Genomic DNA, 22364 nt, shown 5'->3' on the forward strand with positions numbered 1-22364 from the left:
GGATTCTACTTTCTGGGTGTGTTTCCACCATGCCTGCTTTACTTTCTGTGGCTAAGAGGTGAAAAATGGCTGTTCCAGACATTCACTTGCTAGAAACCTCCAAGATTTGCTTTAAGGCAGTCAAGCTGTCTGCTGACCTTCCATTTGCAAGCAGAAGGATGCTCGATTGTCCACACATGACCACACTCCGCCATGAGAAGTGCCAAGAGAGATTCGATGACAGTTTAGGAAGCATGAACCTCTAACAAGCTGAGATCGTGGGTGACGTACATTGACAGGCTGAGATGTGAAGGAAATGGGATGGGCCATGCCATTCCTGCCTGACAAATCCCATGAACAGAGGAGCCTGGTGGGTGACAGTCCATGGGGTCACAAGAGTTCAACATGACTTAGTGACTAACCCACCAGGATGTGTGATTAGCAATATCAAGAGCAGCTTGTGACTTTCCTGGTGGTCCTGTGGCTGAGACTCTATGCTCCCAATGCAGGGGGACTCGGTTCAATCCCTGGTGGGGGAACTGGATCCCACAAGCCACAACTAAGACTCGGCTCAGCCAAATAAATACATATTTTTTAAAAAGAGCAGCTTGCAGTCAACAACTTCCAGTGATGATACAGTCAAGGTCTGGACGGTGGTACTGCTTCAGCATCCCCACTGTGTGACTGGGGACTTGAGCGATGCTGACATGCAGAGGTCAGACTATAATCTGATGAGCTCCATACTCGTTTTAATAATGAAGCCAGAGGAGAAACTGTTGACCTACGTGGAATCACATTACTCTCCTGCTTACAGGCCTTTCTTCAGTGGTTCCCCTTTTCTCTGGGAAGGAAAGAGTACATTTTACACACCACAAACCAGGTCTTGGGTGTTCTGACGCTCACTTTTCCTTCTCCACCATCCAATCTCATGTTTCCCTCACTCAGTGTTTCCCAGGCCAGTGTGCCAGTGTTGTCCCAGGTACCGAGCACAAACCCAGCAAATAAATGTTGATGAATGGATGAGAAACAGGGAGGCTGTTAGGAGGCGGGGACCGCAGTGCCGCGATTTGGGTCTCGGTCTAGGTATTATACAAGCACTCTCTTTCTCTTTTTTCATATTGACTGTACTGGGGGTCTTCTTCGTGCCATGTGGGTTTAGTTGCCCTGATGCATGTGGGATCTTAGTTCCCTGACTAGGGATCGAACCCACATCCTCTGCACTGGAAGGCAGATTCTTAACCACTAGACCACCAAGGTACAAGCTAGACCACCCTAGATACAAGCTCTCTGAGATCAGAAACTTCACACGTTTGCTGCCCCAGTGGATTCCTGTTGCCTAGAACAGTAGCTAACATGGAGTAGAGGCCGATACATTTATTGAGCAAGTGAGATGAAGTGGAATGAATGAAAGAATGAATGGCTAAAGGGAGCAGTGGCCAGAAATGGGAGAGACTTGGTCGGCAGAAGCAATAGGTTTCGGTGATGAGCTAGGTGCGGAGGTGGCAGGCTATGAGAGAAGGAGGAGGCAAGGCTGAGCCCAAACTCTTGACTTGGGAGCCGAGGGGAGGGAGGTATGATTCACGGAGGTGAGGGACGTGGGATGAGGGAGAGGTTAGTGGAGGAAGGAGGCTGCCCTGATGGGTCTAGTTTTTAGACATTTGGAGTCTGTAACCTCTGTAGGGGATCTGAGAAGAGGTCCAGTGGGAAGCTGGATATATTAATCTGAACTCAGGAATGAGAACTGGGGGGAGAGAGCAGACTGCAGAGTGATCAGCCTGTGGGTGTTAATTAAAGCCAAGCCAGTGTTTAAGACTGCGATGTGACAGGCAGCGTGGCAGCATGATGATACATAAAATATGGTCCCTGCCCTCATAACCAATACAAAATCAAGATGTGACACCGACCTTTAAACTGTTTACAAACTCATTCCTGTCTCCATAGCAACCTGGAGGAGAAGAGATAGTTCTGTCCTTATCTCAGGAGGGAAAGACACACAGATGGCGGCCGTGTCTTAACGCAGGAGACGTTCTGGTTTCACGTGGGTTCCTCAAAGAGAGGCACCTGGAAATTCTACGCTAGCTGATCCAGACCTGTGCGTTCCCCCACATATCAGCCACGGGGCCAGAGAGATGGATGGAGAAGTCTGAATCAGTCCTTTCCAAAATGCCTTTTCTCTCCCTCTCTTTCTCTATACCCACCGTTCCACCAAAGCCATTCTGGGGGTGGCAGCAATGATCAAATTGCTGAATCCAAATGAGGATGCTTCAGGAACCGCCTCACCTGATTTTTCAGTAACGTTCACACCCTTGGCCTTTTCCGGCTTCTTAAAACTGCCCCCCTGTGGCTTTGGTGGGACGATCGCAGACCATGTGCACAAGCGCTTCCCACGCGTCAGGGCTCCGCTGAGTGTGCTCCACGGGCACCTCGTCTTCCTCACGAGAGCCCTGCGCAGTATGTATGGGTATCCCCACTTTCCAGATGAGAAAAAGTATCTAAGATATTAAGTAGCCTCCCTAGAACATCCAAGCTAGAGAGCTGAAGGGGTTGGGTTTGATTGAATCCAGGACTTGAAAGCAAAAAGCAATGTTTTAAGCACTAGAGAGAAAGTGTCCCTCGGGCACTTCCATTGCTTGCTCTCCCGACCGACCTTTGCTTCTTTTCAGGCCTCTCTCTGCCCCTTCCCCGGCAAGGCTGCTCTTGTTAGTGTCCTTCCCATGGCCCACTTCTCAGCACTCTACCTGTTCTCTGTGGCCAATTTTGTCCTTATGGCTTTGCCCCATCTCTATACAATTGGCTCTCAAAAACTCCTTCTCTACTTCAGATTTCTCTCCCGATCTCTCCAGGGTCTGGGGCCTCCTGAGCATCCTTACCTGTCTGCCCACCAGGGACCTTGTGCTCAGCTTGCTCACCGTGGAAGCCGCAATAAATCCCCTCCACTTATTCCTTCCCCAAGTCCTTATCGTGTTACATGGGACCACACGGGCTCCATCAGTGGAGCCAGAAATTGGAGGGTTATCTTCAGCAACGCTTCACCACCACACTCAAAGACCAAGAACTGTTGGTTCTGCCCTCCCCGTAATCTCAAAACCCAGCCCCCTCCTCCCCATTTCCACATCTACTGCTCCATTCAGACCATCCTCTCTTACTTAGCTGACCAGTGTCTCTTCACTGGTCTCCCATCTCAGCTGTAACCCGATCTGCCTTCCGAGAAGTATTTCCGTTTAGAAATAATAATAATAATGTTGGTGCTCAATTTGGCTTCTCGCTGATCCTAAGATAAACTCTGGTGTGGCCCAACTGCTTTGCCTCACCTGATCCCCTCCACTCACCCCCAGCATCTGATGCCCACAGGTAAGCCTTAGCTGTGTGCCGCTTGCTGACTCCGTTGGTCCAGTCTAAGCTCAGGTGTCATTTGTTTAAAGCCTTGACTAAAGAGTCCCCTGGTGGTCTAGTGCTTAGGACTTCAATCCCTGGTCGAGGAACTAGGATCCTGCAAGCTGTGCAGTGTGGCCAGAACTTTAAAAAAATACATAAAGCCTTTACCAATCTCCTTCCTCCTGATTTTGCCCCTTCTGTGCCCTGTCTGTCTTTATGTCACAGTCTCTAGAACATAGATGGCAGGTAGGTGTTTACGTGTCTGCTTCCCTATCCTGGGAGCTGAGCTCCTTGGCGGCAAGACCTGAAACGTGGGGCCTAATATGCAAGGATTCTGTTCCCCAGTGCCAAGTGCATACAGACAGTCCAGTGCTTGTGAGCTGATTGAAGATATAACAAATGGAGGAACCTACGAATCTGACCCCTGTTCTCAGAAGCTGGACACGGAGCCTGTAATACACTGGACGCTGTTGAGGAGACCGGACTGGATTGGAGCTAGCTGAGGTTTTCTGCCTTCCACAGAGTCCCAGCCTCTTCTCCATGGAGATAAAGCAGCTGCTGCACCCCCTCTGTCTTTAACTGCAGCAACTCTGCACCCCAGGGGCAGAAACACAGAATAAACTGTATCATACCAGGCTCTGGCTGGGTGAACTATGAATATTTAAATCAATATGTGATTTTAGATTTAGGGAACAAAACTTTGGGTTTTAAAGCCAGAAGATTGGGGTTTGAGCCTGCCCTCTAGGATTTATGAAAAGTATGATATCAGACGGACTTCCTCAGTGGCTCAGCTGTCAAGAATCCTCCTGTAATATAGGAGATGTGGATTCAATCCCTGGGTCAGGAAGCTCCCCTGGAGGAGGGCATGGCTATCCACCCCAGTATTCTTGCCTGAAGAATCCCATGGACAGAGGAGCCTGGCAGGCTACAGTCCATAGGGTCTCAAAGAGCTGGGCACGGCTGAAGTGACGGAACACGCACGCACACGATCTCAGACAGTCTTGTAACATTGCTGAGCTCCAGGTTTTCCCTCTGGGAACCCAGGAATGAAAACTCCTGCTCCCCTACTGCCCCAGTTTGCTATGAGGCTGAAATGAGGTTACAGGTCAGTGTATGACCTGGTTACAGGTTACTTGATCAGTTATGATGCTGAGGACACCCTGCTGTCCTTCCCCTCAGGGTCCCATAGGGCACGTTCTGAGGCTTCAAACCTTGTCAGAGACATTGGGCTTCATGCAGGCCAGCTGGGAAGCTTCGGCAGAGGAGGAAGGCATTCGCACAGGCAGTTTTTAAACACAGGGAACATGGAGGAAATACCACACAATTTATGGATGAAAGCTTTAAAAAGAAACACAAGACTTAAGTCAAAACAGTTGACTCAACTCTGGGGGAGGCATCTGCCTAGATGTAGGAGACAAAAAAGCTAGAATTGGAGTGGGTTGAGACAGAGGGGTGTCCCACTGAGTCGGGTAAACAGACACGTTGATACACAGCAGGGGGCAGGTAGCCAACTGCCTCTCTAGAGGGTATCACCTACTAGCATTTTTGAAATTCCACTTCTGAGACTGTCGCTTGGGTTATCCTCACAGTGATATGTATAAGGATGTTCACCAAAGACTCATTTGTAGTTGGAAAAACTCGAAAACAGCTTGAATGCCATTTAACAGAGGATGGACCTGTATGAATTACGACGCAGCCATCCAGGGGAATTCCAAGAAGCAAATGGTGCACATGTCTGTTGCTGTTGTTTAGTTGTTGTGTCTGATTCTTTTTGAGACCCCATAGACTGTAGCCCACCAGGCTCCTCTGTCCATGGGATTTCCCAGGCAAGAATACTGGGGTGGATGGCCATTTCCTCCTCCAGGGGATCTTCCCGACCCAGAACTCGAGTTCATGCATTAAAGGCAGATTCTTTACCGCTGAGCCACCAGGGAAGCCCCATATGTCTGAGTATGAACGTGGAAAGATATTTACCATAAGGTGAACGAGAAAGGCCAGTTGCACATGGCAAGGATATGATGATCTTGTTTCCATAAAACTAAAAATATACCAATGTTTGCATATGTGTAGAAAAAGATAGTGGGGGACATAGGCAAGTTGGTTCACAGAGTTTACCTCTGGGAGTTGGGATTGTAGACTATTTTTATACAGTTCTGTAGAGTTGGCTGTTTTTGTTTTCTATTTTGGCTACACTGGGTCTTTGTTGCAGTACTCAGGCTTAGTAGCCCTGAGGCTACTTAGTTCCCTGACCAAGGATCAAACCCGAGTCTACAGCATTGGAAGGCAGGTTCTCAATCAGTGGACCACCAGGTGAGCCCTAAGTTGGTTTTAATAGATACGTATTGAAAAGAAAACATTTAGAGAATCGGTTCAGTTCAGTAGCTCAGCCAGGTCTGACTCTTTGCGAGAATAAACAATCTAGAGAATAAAGGCCTAATATTTAATGATGGTATATATTACGGCAACAGTCTCCTCCTCATTCTGGAAAAATCTCAACCAGCATGTCTCTGCATTGCATCACAGATACCCAAGCTGTACTACGTCCTTAATCATGTTACTCTACTGATGCAAAGCCTAAAACCTCTCATGTTTGACCCTTCTGTCCATCTGGATTAATTACTGTCCACAATTCACTGAATATTATCTCTGCTCTGAGGCGAGTGTTGAAAGGGGCATTTAAAGCTTCCAAAAATCACAAATCACACACAAAGGGCTCCAGAAATACTACTTGAGGAACTCGTTGGGGTTCCCTCATGGCTCAGATGGTAAAGAATCCGCCTGCAATGTGGGAGGCCTGGGTTCGACCCCTGGGTTGGGACGATCCCCTGGAGGAGGGCATGGCAACCCACACCAGTATTTCTGCCTGGAGAATCCCCATGGGCAGAGGTGCCTGACAGGCTGCAGACCATGGGGTCACAAAGGGTCAGACACGACTGAGCGAATAAACTCAGTGCATGAATGAGAGGAACTGGTGTCTCTAGGGGAAGTGACCACCCTTCGGGACATCCCTGAGCTGACTGCCAACAGCAAAGCCATCTCCGTGAACTGGGCAGGGCCTATGAGAGGTCCATCAAAGCCATCCTCGTGGGAAGGGCAGGGCCTGTGACAGTCCCACAGCCCCATAGCAGGATGGGAGGCATGTCTTCTAGATGCAAAGTCTGAGAAGAGATGAGGGTCCACCCTGGTCTCTGTCTCCAGGTACCATCACTTTCTCTTTCTGGATTTCCGTTTCTTCCTCCGTAAATAAGAGCCCGGCTTGGTCAATATTTCTCCAAGCACATTCCTAAGAGTACAACATCCAGACTGTGTTCATACATGTCCTTTAAGAGGGATTCTGTGGTCTAATGCACTCGAGGAATGCCACTCTCTGCACCCCACTGTTGGAGAGTCACCGTGCATGTCAGTAGGTTCGAGTCTCCAAGAGGTCTTATGTAAATAAACTTATGTATCAACTCACTCCAATATTCTTGTCTGGAAAATTCTATGGATAGAGGAGCCTGGCAGGCTACAGTCCACAGGGTTGCAGAGTCAGACACAACTGAGTGACTGAGCATACATGCACACAGTACTGGTCACATGGGACGAGAGACATAGAGTACGGAGAGAGGACAGGACGTCCCAAAGGGCTTGGCTGGGACATGGGGCACTGGTCCAGATAGGTGTAGCCGTTGGAGGACACCCGAGTAGAGATGCAAAACAAGCAGGCAGGTCAAATTGTTAGAGAATAGGGAAGATGCTTGGAAGGAAGCTATTTGGTATTTGCATGGCTCACTCTCTTATTCGGGGCTGTCGCTCATCAGCGCATCTGGATTTAACTACCATTTGCATATTGGTGCCTTGAATGATGGACTATCACCTTTTGATAAAGAGTATGGGCTTTGGAGTCATACCTCCCATGCCTCAGTTTCTACTTCTCTAAAGTGGGATTAATAATAAGCATTGCCTCCGAGAGTAGCTTATGAGGATTAAGTGAGCTAATATATCTGGATGTTCTTAGACTAGTATCTAGCACATGGTAAGTACTCCATAAATGGTACTGTCAGTATTAAGGATTATTATTTGTATCTGCAGCCGAGATTCCTCTCTGACTTGACAGCTCCACTCCAGTGTCTCCCAGACATCTCAACAGCACCAAAACCCAACTTTTGACCCCAACAGTACCCCATCTTTCCCCAGCCTTCTTCATCTCTGTGAAGGGCTCTCCCTCAAGTCAGGAACATGGGGATCAGACATGCCGCCTCGCTCCCCTTCTGTCTTCCTCCAATCCACCAGGAAATTCTGCAGAGTCTGTCCCCAGAATAGATTTCAAACTCATCTCCTTCTCTCCTCCTCTCATCCCTACTCTAGTCTGAGCAGCCTCGTCTCACAAAATCATCTTCCAAGCGGCTCCCTGCTTCTATTTCCATGAATTCTTCACGCACAGCCAGAACAACTCTTACAAACAGAAATATGACCCCACTAAACTGCTAAGTGGCACATAAAATGAAGCCCTGGCTGCTTGCTGCGGCTCTGAGCTGTCTGGCCTCTGCGGAGTCTCCTCCTTTCCCAGCTGCTCCTCCAGCTGGCCCGCTGGCCTCTCTCCAGTTCCCACAACAAGGGGAGTTTGCTCCCACCTGAGAGCCTTTATCTGGTCACCTTTTGGCCCAAAGGCTTTGCCCATGGCGCTTTACCTGATGTCTCCCCCTCACCTGAGCCTCTTGGCTTCGAGTTGTCCTCCCCAGATTTCTCTCCACACTCTCCTAATGGGTTATCCCAGTTATTCCCAGTCACAGCCCTGTGTTCATGGCCTTCCCAATGCTGTTCTCAACATGCAATTTATCTACTTGTTTATTGTCTGTCTGTCCCCAGAGAAAATTCTCCAGAGCCCAGTGCTTCTCCTTTCCAAGCACTGTAAACTCAGCCCCTCGACCCATGATGAATGAACAAAAGACTGTCATGATGAGTGAATGGTTTCCTCTCTGATACACCCTTCCTGTTACTAAAGGTGTCACCAGCTGATTAATAAGCAAAAAATAATCCAGTCCACCTTAGTCAGATAAGCTCAGAGATAGAACAAAGGGCCTTTATACAAACCTACAGGTACACTTTTAGACATTTAAGAAATCCTCCAACTCATGATGAGAGGGCTGACACGAGGCAAGATCCTTAGGCTTTGAGCAGGGATCCCACTGAACCCCTAGGGCCAGGGGACCCCATGGATGAAATGACCTTGAAAAGTGAAAGCACAAATTGCTCAGTTGTATCCGAATCTTTGTGACCCCATGGACTTTACAGTCCATGGAACTCTCCAGGCCAGAATACAGGAGTGGGTAGCTTTCCCTTCTCCAGGAAACCCAGGGATCTTCCCAACCCAGGGATCAACCCAGGTTTCCCACATTGCAGGCAGATTCTTTACCAGCTGAGCCACAAGGGAAGCCTGAGAATACTGGAGTGGGTAGCCTATCCCTTCTCCAGGGGATCTTCCTGACCCAGGAATTGAACCGGGGTCTCCTGCATTGCAGGCGGATTCTCTACCAATTAAACTATTAGGGAATCCCAAATGACCTTAGTGGGATGGATGTCCTCAGTGCAGCTGGCATTTTTCATCAGTCTGATGTCTGGCCTTGAATTTTTCTGGGACATTTAGTTTCCTGACCCATATGAACATTTAATAACAAATTAATTTTTTTTTAAAGCATGTTCTTTCTTTAAGGAGTACTTGTCACGATAGAATTCTACGGTTGCAGCCATTCTCTTTCCCAGCAGACCTTGGGTCAGGTCTGCTGCTGCTTCTTCCCAGGGAAGTTAGCGTAAATGTTTATTGGCAGTACAGTCATCAAGAAAATAAAGTTGCTGATTCATTGCCTCACAATGAAACCCTTTGTTTTTCCCTCCTCTTCCTTCCTCTTTATAAGGAGACACTTCTGAGAAAGGGCACACTTCGGGGACCCACATCTTGGGATATTTTCTTGGTTGCCTATGTCTTCTGTCTGCAGACTGTGGGTTCCTGTAACAGCTAGGGGATCAGCCTTCCTCTTTCCTTGGCAGTATCACCCCTCTAGGGTCTCTGAGGAACAATGGAAGTCTTAGGGTTCTTCAGGCTGGAAGTGAGTGGCCCCATGGTGACGGTGGCCCTGTCCGTGGTCTTCTTGGCCCTCCTGAAATGGTAAGTGCAGCCAGTATGTCCCAACCATGGTGACATTGTCAGAAATAGCAGTCACAGAGCCGTGCTGGAACCAGGGTGGGGTCTGTGGGAGTGTGTTTTTCTTCCCCTTTAATCTGCAGGGAGTTGAGTATTAACACAGCTTCAGAATTAAAAGCAAACAGCCAGGTTAATCTTTTGCTCTAATGCATGTGATGGAGGTGTCAGGAAAGGCTGGTGATTCAGTGACTGAGAATGCTACACATAATTAACTTTGAAAGAGAGGGAGAAAGCAACAGATTGGCAAGGTTTGGGCAGAAGTATTTCCTTGCATCGCCGTCCTATCTCCCCAGGCTGGATTTACAGCAGATTCAGCCTCTTGGTTCTGATGACGTTAAAAGCTAAAAAAAAAAAAAAAAAAAAAGATAAAGGAGCTGTCCGGGCGATGTGGTCTGGCGACGTGCATGGGAAAGTCACTGCGAAGGGATTTCTGTAGGCTTAAAGATAAAGAGGTGGAACTAATTTCCTTGTTTTCTAAATTTGATAGAAAGGGATGAATGTAGTGTGTGCAGTGCCACCAAGTCTGAGACCTGGGAGGATCTCAAATTTAAACTGGAAATAACTCCCCATGATCTTGTTAATTCAACAGAAGGTTTTCTGAAGTCTGACTTGATCAGAGACTGGATGTGAGGCCCCACAATATGCTTCATTTATGCATATTCACCTTGTCAGTGAAAGTTATTAAAATTACCCACTCCATCAAAAGCACCTGGATTTAGGCAGCTCTGGTTTTTGAGGGGAAAGTGGAAAAAATAATGGAGAGTTTGAGTTTGAACAGAATTTCAATTTACGTTTCTGGTAGTAATAAAGCCTCCTCTCGATTAATAACTGGGACAGCACTTTGAAAAGCATCAAGCATTATGCAAATGTGAGGTATTATTCTTTTGGAATTTGCATAGCTGAAAATGGAATTCACGTTTGATGTTCTATGATGATGAAATTACGTCTTGGAAATTGGCTCTGAAACCCAGCTTCAGTCCCAGTGCTGTTTTGCCTTCTAACTGGTTTAATTATCTTTTGAACTTTTCTCAGTGTGGCTTATCTTGCCTTGAAACCAGCCACATGCAAACCCAGGAGCAAGTGGTACGCTCCCTCCCCAACCCTGCTCCATCCTTCCATCCATCTCAGTGTGTTTCTGCTCAGAGATGGACTTAACACAGTGCCTGATATGTTCTGGGTGCTTAGTAGATATCAGCCAGTATCATTAACTATCATTTAATGTGACCTAAACACAGAGGGAAGTAAGTCTTTTGTGCTTCAGGTATATTTAAATTTTCTCATTGATATACTTATTAATATTAATTTCTCATCAACATTTGTGCACTGACTGTAATTCTCAAAGTGTGTTCTGTTTGAGGCCCCCATGGTCTCACAGCATCCATGTTTCTATTGTACACTTCACTTCACTTCACTTGTTTCTGTCATTATTGGGTCTTTTCAGTTTCTATAGTCTTAATTTCCAGCTCAGTGCCTGATATATATAGCATGGCTCCGATAAATGTCTGATGAATGGGTGAGTGAACTGCATACATTAATGCTGTGCCTCTCCTATAAAGGGGCATGTGTCCTGAGTGATAAGCTGCTGTAACTGGGTGTCTCTAATCAGTGTAGATCAGAGTCACGGCTAATAACACCATACCGTTCAGCAAGGCAGTTGTGCATTTGTAATCTGTTCTGGGGCCATGCTAATAACCTGGGTCAAAGACACTGAGATTAGAGAGAGGCATGAAGCAGAGGTGGTGACTAGGAAGCCAGAGCCGACTTCTATTTGTTCTTGTGAAAATATTTATCGATTTGTTCATGTGCGCCAGGCATGGCGGGAGGCCCTGGTACAAGGTCAGAAAACAAGAGGTCTAGATCAGATGCCCAAGGTGGGGGAGATGTGAAGGTTGTGGCTGAGCTGGGTGTCTGGGGAGGATGCTGGTGAAGAGGAGGAGCCTTGAGGGGCCGTGGATGTGGTTCCTATATCCTGGGTCTATCCCGGGATCAGCTCATGGTCACCATCCTTGAGCTCTCAACACTCGTTTTCCAGGCAAGAGTCCTGAGTAAAGTGAAGTGAAAGTCGCTCAGTCATGTGTGACCCCTTGAACTATACAGTCCATAGAGTCCTCCAGGCCAGAATACTGGAGTGGGTGGCCTTGCCCTTCTCCAGGGGATCTTCCCAACAAAGGGATCGAACCCAGGTCTCCTGCATTGAGGTGGATTCTTTACCAGCTGAGCCACAAGGGAAGCCCAAGAATACTGGAGTGGGTAGCCTATCCCTTCTCCAGTGGATCTTCCTGACCCAAGGATTGAACTGGGGTCTCCTGCATTGCAGGCAGATTCTTTACCAAGTGAGCTATCAGGGAATCCCCAAGACTCCTGAGCAACAGACATTGGCTTCAATGAGGCAGGGCCTCCCTCCCACTTCATTTTCTTGACAAGAGGCATATGGGAAAGAGAAGGGCACTCAGAGAGAGCTGGGGGTAGAGAGACCCTCACAGCATCTGCCCCCAAGGAAGTCTTGTGCCGGGTGCAGTTTTGAAGGTTTAAACTCCTTAGTCTTTCCTGTTAAGAGTTCCGCCTGCCTCTGGGCCAGGAGAGCGTGCGACAAGAGCCTCAACTCTGGGAAGGTAACACGGGGAGGACCGCTGCTTGCCGGTCCACAAGCCTGGGGGTTCATTCAAGTCAGGGGCGAGGTCCCGTATCTCACTGCAGTTCTGGAAACCTCTGTCCATGACTTGCCTGTTCTAGTGTCTGGTTTAATGCAGGCAAAGTGAAGAAGTCCACATGCATCAGCTTGGCCCTCGGGGTGTAGGCTTTGGTTCTCGCCTCCTTCAGCAGCTTCATCCCCCAGACCCTGACTCCATCCTGTGGGCTTGGCAGTTCCATGAATGGTCACATGCTCCACGCATCCAGGCCTCTGTTCTTGCTGCTCTCCGTGCGTGGAATCCCCTTTCTCTCCTCTTTCCTTCGAGGAGCTCAGGGGCACCTCCTCATTGAATATTCTGCTTGCCCACGGCACTGACCAGTCCCACTCACTGTGGCTTTTCTTGTTGTTCTCACCTCTATCCCCCGCTCCTCCACAATGCATGCATGCAGTTGGTGCCTAATGAATGTTGGCTCTAATCTCCACTGGTATTTTCTTGCTGGCTCTTCCCTTAGGCGTTACAGCTCAATACAAGTCTTAAGTCTTCTGCCTACATGCATCACCCTTTTCCTATGGCCTTTTCCGTCTGAACCAGCTTGGGGTCCATGTTCTAATTGGACCCCAACAGGTGTGCTGGTTTTGGATCTCCACTCACCTTGTAGAGCAAGACTGTGGCATCTACTTAAACATTTCCTGAAGAAGTAGATGTATGAGTTTAGAAAGCAGAAGAGAAAAGAATCAATTTCATTTTAAAAGAGACTATAATAGTATATTTTGATAGTTTTTCCCCAAATGGTATTCGATGCAATTTTTTTGATGACAGTCACTAAAATTGATAGTTATGAGGCTGAACACTGTGCACTGGGGTCTAAGGGGATCAGGGCTACTCCCCTGGGGGTTGGAGGAGGGGATGTAGGATACACTAGCAAGAAGCCCATGAAGCTTGTGATCAAAGCACGTGACAAAACATCTTAAAAACTCATTTTTCTGTATAAAGTTGTTTGAAATCCTGACTTTTGGAAGAGATTTATGTCCAAGAAGTAAGTGGTGTGAGTTGAATAGTGCTAGAGGCAATCTAAAGTACAATGTAATTAAACCTTGAAGAGCGCCTATGAGCTGGCAGCTTTTGGTGAGATGAGGATTTCTTTATTAAGAAAGAGTGTAAAGTGAAGTGAAAGTGAAAGTTGCTCAGTAGTATCTGACTCTTTGTGACCCCGTGGACTATACAGTCCATAGAATTCTCCAGGCCAGAATACTGGAGTGGGTAGCCTTTCCCTTCTCCAGGGGATGGATCTTCTCAACCCAGGGATCGAACCCAGGTCCCCCGCAGTGTGGGCAGATTCTTTACCAGCTGAGCCACAAGGGAAGACCAGGAATACTGGAGTGGGTAGCCTATCCCTTCTCCAGTAGATCTTCCCAACCCCGGAACTGAACCAGGGTCTCCTGCATTTCAGGTGGATTTTTCTTACCAGCTGAGCTATCAGGGAAGGCCTAAGAAAGAGTGTAAGGATTCCCTATTTAATAATGTGCAAATTTACTTGCCCCATCCATACAAACAGAAAGTAGATTAGTGGTTGTCAGGAGCTGGAGGAGGGGAGATGGGAGTGGTTGCTGGTAGGTGTGGAGTTTCTTTTGGGGGTGATGAAAATGTTCTGAAATTAGATAATGCTGATGGTTGCACAACTCAGTGAATATACTAAAACCACTGAATCACATACTTTAACAGGATGAATTTTATGACATGTGAATTATATCACAATAAAAAAATTCATCTGTACAGGGGAAAAAAAAAAAGAAAGAATGTAAGGAAATAGCCCAAATATTAATGATGGTGGTTTAATTGCTAAGTTATGTATAATTCTTGCGATCCCATGGACTGTAGCCTGTCAGGCTCCTCTGTCCATAGGATTCTCCAGGCAAGAATACTGGAGTGGGTTGCCATTTCCTTCACCAGGGGATCTTTACCACCCAGGAATCAAACCTGCGTCTCCTGCACTGCAGGAAGATTCTTTACCAACTGAGTTACGAGGAATAGTGGTAGGATTGTGGGATTTTTTCTTCCTTTGCTCTTTCTGCATCTTCCATATTTTTAAAACAAATATCAATTACTGAGCAAAACCACAACAAAAAAGGTTTTGCTAAAAAGAGTAGGGAATTCCTCCTCTGTAGCAATGAAGAGGAAAGCAGTCTTATGCTTTGGACATGGAGGTTTCAAGACGCACTCTCCAATAGCAGAGTAGAACATACAGGAGAATTTGGAATAATCGGGAAACTTCCTGGCTGATGAAGCAGTGAGAAAAGTAAACTGTGGTTGTTGCCATAAGTGGCTAAAGAGAGAAGAGTTGTCTTGGGAAGATGGAAGGGCTCTTAATGCCAAGCTGCATTTAAGTCTGAGGAGCCTGAGACCCAGAAGTATAACCTAAATGGACATTAAAATAGGAAACAGGGTAAGTTAGGGTTCTGATCAAGTCTCATTCTCAGTATAGTTCAGTTCAGTCTCTCAGTCGTGTCCGAGTCTTTGTGACCCCACGGACTGCAGCACACCAGGCTTCCCTGTCCATCACCAACTCCCGGAGCTTGCTCAGACTCATGCCCATCAAGTCAGTGAAGCCATCCAGTCATCTCATCTTTTGTCATCCCCTTCCCTTCCTGCCTTCAATATTTCCCAGCATCAGGGTCTGTTCTAGTGAGTTAGTTCTTCGCATCAGGTGGCCAAAGGATTGGAGCTTCAGCTTCAGCATCAGTCCTTCCAATGAATATTCAGGACTGATTTCCTTTAGGATTGACTAGTTTGATTTCCTTGCTGTCCAAGGGACTCTCAAGAGTCTTCTCCAACACCACAGTTCAAAAGCATCAATTCTTTGGTGCTCAGCTTTCTCATTCTAAGTCTCATTCTAAGATCAGGTTAAATTAAGTTGTGAATAGTGATTATTTAGACAAGATGACAATGAAAGGTCCATCCCTGTCTGTACCTTGAAGTTTCTTTCTCACAGAGCTTGCTTTACATGTAGAAAAACTAGATTCTAATTCTAGATCTAACTCTAATTTCAGACATATTTAAAAGAAACCACTGGGACTTCCCTGGTGGTTCAGTACTAAGACTCTGAGCTCCCAGTGCAGAAGGCCCATGTTTAATCCCCGATCAAGGAACTAGATCCCACATGCCACAACTAAGAGTTTGCATGCCGCAACTAAAAATCCTGCGTGCCACAACTAAAGATTTCACATGCTGCAGCTACAGATCCCACATCCCTCAACTAAGACCTGGCACAGTCAAATAAATATTTAAAAAAGAAAAGAAACCACTGCTCCCAGGGCGCAAGTTGGTTCAATGTATGCAAATCAATAAACGTGATACACCACATTAACAGAATGAAGATACACCACATTAACAGCTAATCTACAATTATCTCAATAGATGCAGGAAATGCATTTGACAACATCTGACTTCCTTTCATGATAAAAACTCTCAACAAATTAGGAAGGAAAGTACCCCAACACAATAAAGGCCATAGTTCAGGACAAACTCACAGCTAACATCATACTCAAGAGTGAGAAGCTGAAAGTCTTTCCTCTAAGGTCAGGAACAAGACAAGAATGCCCACTTTTGTCATTCAGCATAATGCTAGAAATCCTAGCAGAGCAATTAGATAAGAAAAGGAAAACACTGATATCTAAATTAGAAAGGAAGAAGTAAAACTACCTGTTTGCAGAGCACATGCCCTTATACATGCAACATCCTAGACTCCCCCCGCAACCAAAACCCATCAGAAATAATGAATGAATTCATTAAAGTTGCAGGATACAAAATCAACATTAAAAAGTCAGTTGCATTTCTACAGACTGACAACAAACTTTCTGAAAAAGAAATCAATCCCACTGACAATAGCATCAAAGAGAATGAAATACTTAAGGATAACTTTAATCAAGGAAGTGAAAAGATCTGTACGCTGAAAATTTCATCAATAGGACATTGATGAAAGAAATGGAAAAAGCCACAAAATCCATGGAAAAAATCCCATGTTTATATGTGGGAAGAATTAATACTGTTAAAATGTTCATAGTACCCAAAGTGATCTATGGAGTCAATGTAATACCTATCGAAATTCCAATGGCATTTTCCATAGAAATAGGAAAAAAAAATCTTAAAATTTGCATAGATCCACAAAAGACTGAATTGTAAAGTCACTGTTGAGGAAGAAGAACAAGTTTGGAGGCATCACAATTCCTGATTTCAAACTATATTATAGAGCTATAATAGTCAAAACTTGTGGTTCTGGAATAAAAACAGACACATAAGCCAATGGAATAGAATAAAATATCCAGAAACAAACAATCAACTAATTTTGACAAAGAAGTCAAAATAGACAATGGGGAAAAGATAGTCTCTTTAATAAATGATGCTGGGAAAATTAGATAATCATATGCAAAAGAGTGAAATTGGACCTTTATACCATAAATAAGGAGAAGGCAATGGCAACCCACTCCAGTACTCTTGCCTGGAAAATCCCATGGATGCAGAAAGTCCATGGTAGGCTGCAGTCCATGGGGTCGCTAAGAGTCGGACACGACTGAGTGACTTCACTTTCACTTTTCACTTTCATGCATTGGAGAAGGAAATGGCAACCCACTCAGTGTTCTTGCCCGGAGAATCCCAGGGACGGGGGAGCCTGGTGGCTGCCGTCTATGGGGTCGCACAGAGTCGGATATGACTGAAGCAACTTAGCAGCAACAGCAGCAACCATAAATAAAAATAAACCCAAATCAGATTAACAACTTAAATGTAAGACCTGCAACTGAAAAACTCCTAGAAGAAAACATAGAGAAAAAGCCCCTTGACATTGGTCTTGGCAATGATTTTTTTGGCTATGACACTAAAAACACAGGCAACGACATCACAAATAAGCTAGTGGGACTACATCAAACTAAAATCTTGTACATAGCAAAGGAAACAATGGACAAAATGAAAGGCCACCCGGTACCTTCTAGATTTACTCCATGACTGCTTCATCTGTTGATGGTCTTGCTTGGGCTGATCTGTACTGGATCTAGCTGCTACTGGTGCTGGTGAGAAACAAGTTGGATAAGACCCAAAGGGTCCGCTGGGGACTGCTCCCTCTCCTGCCTGGACACCCTACTCTTCCTCCTTGGCAGTTCTTATGGTGCTGAGTGTCCCAGGGCTCAGGAAATACCCTCAGGAGGCAGCTTTCGGGGGCCTCCTTGTAGCGTCATGCATGATTCTTGCGTCTCATCTTCCTGTCTTATTTCTTCAGCCTTTCTGGGTCACCAGCCAGGCACAGGTGGCTTTGGGAAGCAGGAAGGTATTGAGCTGGATCTTGAGATGCAGGAAAGGACTAGAAGAGAAGAGGAGGGTGGACACTTCAGGTGGGATGGTGTCAGAAGTGAGGGTGACATCGGGCTTTGTAACATTTGGTGGAACAGACCACTCAGAGTGTGAATAATGGACACATTTGAGAAATACATTTTAGAGGCCGTGGATAATTTCTGGTGCCCTAGAGCATCATAGAAAAGGATGCCTGCTGTTTCCTTATTTTTTTGTGCTTTTGTCTAGGATATGACGGGTACTTCGGTTTAATAATTCAGTGATGAGCTTGGAGATAAAATTGAGCCTGCTTATGAAAACTAGGTCTGTATTTCCTTGAGGACCATTTTCACAGAATATTATTTTTTGTTTTCTCTCTTTTAAATAGTTGTGCACAATATCCCCAGCCTTCTTCTTGCTTTATTGATTTTCCTGAACGAGAGGACGAGGTGTGACTATAAAGTAACGTGACTGATTATTTTAGCATACGCACCAGAACTTATATAGCCAAATGAATTTTATGACCTTCAAAGGCATTTTCCTGATAGGCTGAAACCTATGGCCGATCTGCCATATCAGAAGACACATTCTCAGCACTTTTCTCTGGAAATGGTCCTCGGTGCGTGAATGCAGTCTTTCGACCACCCTCAAGGCGCAAATCATTGTCTTTGTTGAGAACGGATTGATTTTTTAAAAAACAGCCCACATTTTGGCAACTAGGCGATTAGACTGGGTAATATTATTTTTAATCCCAAGCAAAATGTGATTATAAAATAATAAGGCTTGCTGTCCTTTACCGAGAAGTTTATGAGCCATTTCTGGAAGCCGGGGGATTCTGTTGGGCCATACTCATTGGACATGTTAGTTGCTCTTAGTCAAGCTTAGTTTCACTTTAAAGACAACAGCAGCAATCATTTTAACACTTATGGTCATGCATCCTTTTATCTTGTAAGGAATTCAGGCTTCTGGAATTGGTAGCATTGGCTCTTTGGGCAGAGATGAAAGAAGCAGCTCATTCACTCTATGAACAAAGCAGACCATCCGATTTGTGTTTGTGCCTTACTGAGCTGTTTGCTGCTCCCCCCTGGGAGGGCAGTGGTTCTTCCAGAAATAAAACTACTGCACGGACCCTCCCCTTCACTCCCGAACATCATGATCACAACCAACCACACAGGCTGCCGTTTGCCTTTGAAGGCAAGGGCCTCACCTTTGGGAACCTGAACTGTGTTCAGGGACTTGTTTCTGCTGGCCAAAATGACACACATCTCCACAAGAGGGCAAGACTTTGGGGAGAGCGGGGATGGGGGCAGGTACCATGCAGGTAATGGATTGGCACTTCAGCGAGGAAGGGCCACCTTGTCCCTGGTTTGCCAGAAATACGTGATGCTGCACAATGCCTGGGGGCTGGGGGACCGGAGGCGCATCAGCTGATAGGGGGGACCCCCGGAGCCCTGCTGTCTCACAGTCCCCACCCCCACCCCATCCCGGAAAGAGTCGAGAGCTGGGTGACCCTGCAGAGCCACCTTAAGGCCCCAGGTGGTCTCACAAAGACATGTTAGCTTTCACCTCAGCACATGGCAGTTCCTGAGCTTGGCCCCAGAAAAAGGATGGCCCCCTCTTTTTTTGGCTCAAAGGTTTCTGGGAAAATGGTGTCAGAGAATGAAGGCAAGGCTAACCACTACTGATAGCGGCTTCAATCAAAACCCTGTTTCGCAAGCTCCGCCCAGACCCCCAGCAAGAGCCAGCACGGGGCACCAAACTCCGTGGCTGCCTCTGCCCTCTGAGCTGGGAGGTATGCCAAGATCCTCCCGAATCGCCTTCCTCCACACACGATCTGCCCCTTCTCGCCACACTCCGCACATCTCAGTCCCCGCTGCCTGACGCCTTGCCTCTCTGTTAAAGGAAATCCAACCCATCCCTCAAAACCTTGTCTAAACATTGCCTTCCTGAAGGTCTCTTAGCCAGGCCAGCCTTCAACGGGCCTGGCTTCCTCTGAATTCTGCTGTTTCTACTGCGGTCTTGGCACTTGCTGTACTATTCTATCATTCATGCCTGTGTCCTGTTTCCTGGCCTGATGATAAGGCCCTGAGGGCAGGGGATGAATCTTAAACCCATGAGTGCCTTGTGCAGAGTAGCTGCTCAGTAAACTTTAATGACCACACGCATGGCATGGCTTCTAAATGATCACTGTCGTGTGTGTGTGTGTGTGTGTGTGTGAGCATCTGTGTGTGCTCTGATGGATACACTAGTGGCAGCATGACCTCAACATCTGGCAGAATGCCTTGCACACGCGTCATTGAAAGAGTAGATTCCTTCTTTGTTCATACGCTCACTGACTGCTGAAGGCTTTCCAGGCTGCGTGCTGGTTCTGCCTCATTGATGGGCTATGGATCACATGACCGTGAACTCAGATAAAGTAATTATCACATTAGAAATAGAGAAGCAAAGCTCTGATGCAAAAGTAGGAGATGGGATAGAAGGCAGGACCCAGCCATTTAGAAGATGAGGTATGTGGGCAGCACAGAACACCCGCTGTGGGGGTATCCTGACCACAGTGTCGGGGAGGGGAGGTCCAGCCTCCAGCAGAGGCATAAAGGACAAGCCCTTCATCCTTCACTGTTTTATTAACCGCTAATCCCCATAGTTCAAAGCAACGCTATCTAAACTCTTCACCAGCATCTCTGTTTATATTATTTCCCCAAAGGTCTCGAGTTCTATTGTCCAAACAACGATGTGTATTTATGTAACGATTGATTTATTTTCTCATTTTAATTACTCGAAGACAGGCTGATGGAAACCCTGCCAATGAGTATAGTGATCAATGAGAGAACCGGCATTCGTATACCCAGTTATAATTCTACTCCAAAGCAAAGAAACTTGACATTTTTGTTAACCTGCACAACCTGATTGTCAATAGAGGCACAATTTCCATTGAGGCTCTTTGAAATGTTGAAAATATCTCATGTACCCTCTCCCTATCTCTACAAGTCAATAGGCATCTGGGAACCCCAGGCTGTAAGCATTGTGAAGGATAGTCATCTATACATTAGATGGTTTGAGTGCTATCTGTACACAGAGAGTGACTGAACTTGGTAGCATCGTCTCATGATATAAGGGACGATAGAAGGAGGTAATTCGGCAGTTCTCAGGAGAAATATGGCACAGTGTGAGTCAGCAAGGCCTTTCTAGTTGAGGGCAGGTACACGTTTTCCCTAGAGGAGCTTGGGTACATCCATCTTTGGGTACTCCATCCTTGCCAGATTTTTCACTGATAAGAGAGAGCTGACTGTCCAAGGCTCTCCGAATATGGCATCTTCTCCACCCAAACCCCCAGGCCAGCTCTCCCTCACCTGGATAGTCAACCCAGTCTTGTTTCCTAAGTGGTCCTTGAATCATTCTTTTCCCTGTATCTGCTCTTCTACTCCTGGAGTTGTAGATTTCAAGAGCACCTGGAAATAAGCACCCATCTGGTTTCCCTGCCTCCTGTCTTGTGCCCCTCAAAATTGTCCTTTACATCTGCAGCCTGAAGAACAACCAGCCTCTCACTGCTGGGGCAGAAAGCCCTCCCATGGCCCTCCCTGCGTGCAGAATTGGTCTCCTCGGCTGGCACAGGAGGTCTGTCCCACCTGGTCCCCTCTTCACCTGCTGCTTTGCTCTCTGGTCCCTCCATTCCGTCCACACACCGTGTTGGATGCCATTCATTTCCTCCCCTCTCCTGGGATGCTCTTGATTCCTTCATTCTGGTGAGAGCCCTGCATCCCTGTGATCTTTGCCCCACCACACCTGGTGCCTTCTCTCTCTCAAACCACTTCCCTGGCTCCCCTGTTAGAAGGTAAGCAGGACTGGATCTTAAGTGCCCAGCACTGTGCTTGTACATTTCTTTGGGGATAATAAACAGTTATTTGCTGACAAAGTTGAATTAAGAGGGACAGTATTTTGTGTGGCACATGCTTGGCATATATAGACACAAATTCAAGTTCTTCTTTGCAGCTATGAATATCCTCATAGAGAATTTCCATTTATTTCTAAATGCATATCACTGCAACCAAGCTGCCACCCTCACTTGTTATATAACAGAATTTCACTGCATTGAACTCTGGATCTCAGTGAAGGATTTCATCTTTATAATTCAGGTGTCACTGCGCTGTGGGTTGAAGTTCATCTCTGTACAGCGTATGAAGGAAGGATTGCTAAACAAAATCTTACTGCAAAGGTGACTTTTGAACCTCTTTAGGAAAATAAACTATTCTCAAGCACTTTCACTGATGTTAGTTCATCAACACTGCTTTTAAAAACACACTAAAAATACTTCACTCTTGGCTGCCTTTCCCCCATGTATGTAATGTCCCAGAGCTTGGACTTTGAAATCTGTTTGCCTGGGTTCAAGTCTTGGTTAGCTTCGTGATCTTAAGGAAGTTGGTAAGGTCACTGTGCCTCGGATTCCCCCACTGTTAAATAGGGATATTAACAGTACTCACCTCATAGCATGTTGGAAGGATTATTTGAGTAGACTTGGAGCAGTGCTGGGCACGGTTAGTGTTCAGTAAGTGTTAGCTATTGTTGCTGCTGTTTAGTTGCTAAGTCGTGTCCAACTCTTGCAACCCCATGGACTGTAGCCCACCAGGATCCTCTGTCCTTAGAATTCTCGAGGCAAGAATACTGGAGTGGGCTGCCATTCCCTCCTCCAGGGGATCTTCCCGACCCAGGGATCAAACCAGGATCTCCTGCTTGGCAGGTGGATTCTTTACCACTGGGAAGGTTAATATTAGTCAGCACGTGTTAAATGAATGACCCCAAACTTAGCAAACAGAACATAGGAAGATGTGGATTAGCTGTTTGTGTTTACAAAGCACTACTTCCCTGGTGGCTCAGACGGT

General features: G+C 46.4%; 1 protein-coding gene across 1 annotated transcript in view; it reads left to right on the forward strand.

The window, feature by feature from the left end:
* Positions 1-9298: 9298 nt before the first annotated feature.
* TBXAS1 (thromboxane A synthase 1) overlaps positions 9299-22364 on the forward strand; it is a 168421-nt gene continuing 155355 nt past the window's right edge. Inside the window, exon 1 of the mRNA XM_068972907.1 lies at positions 9299-9499. Within this exon, the coding sequence (XP_068829008.1) occupies positions 9411-9499 (89 nt within the window). The 5' untranslated portion in view covers positions 9299-9410. The remainder of the gene's footprint in view (positions 9500-22364) is intronic.

Source organism: Capricornis sumatraensis, chromosome 5, assembly GCF_032405125.1.
Source record: "Capricornis sumatraensis isolate serow.1 chromosome 5, serow.2, whole genome shotgun sequence".
Classification (NCBI taxonomy): Eukaryota; Metazoa; Chordata; class Mammalia; order Artiodactyla; family Bovidae; genus Capricornis; species Capricornis sumatraensis.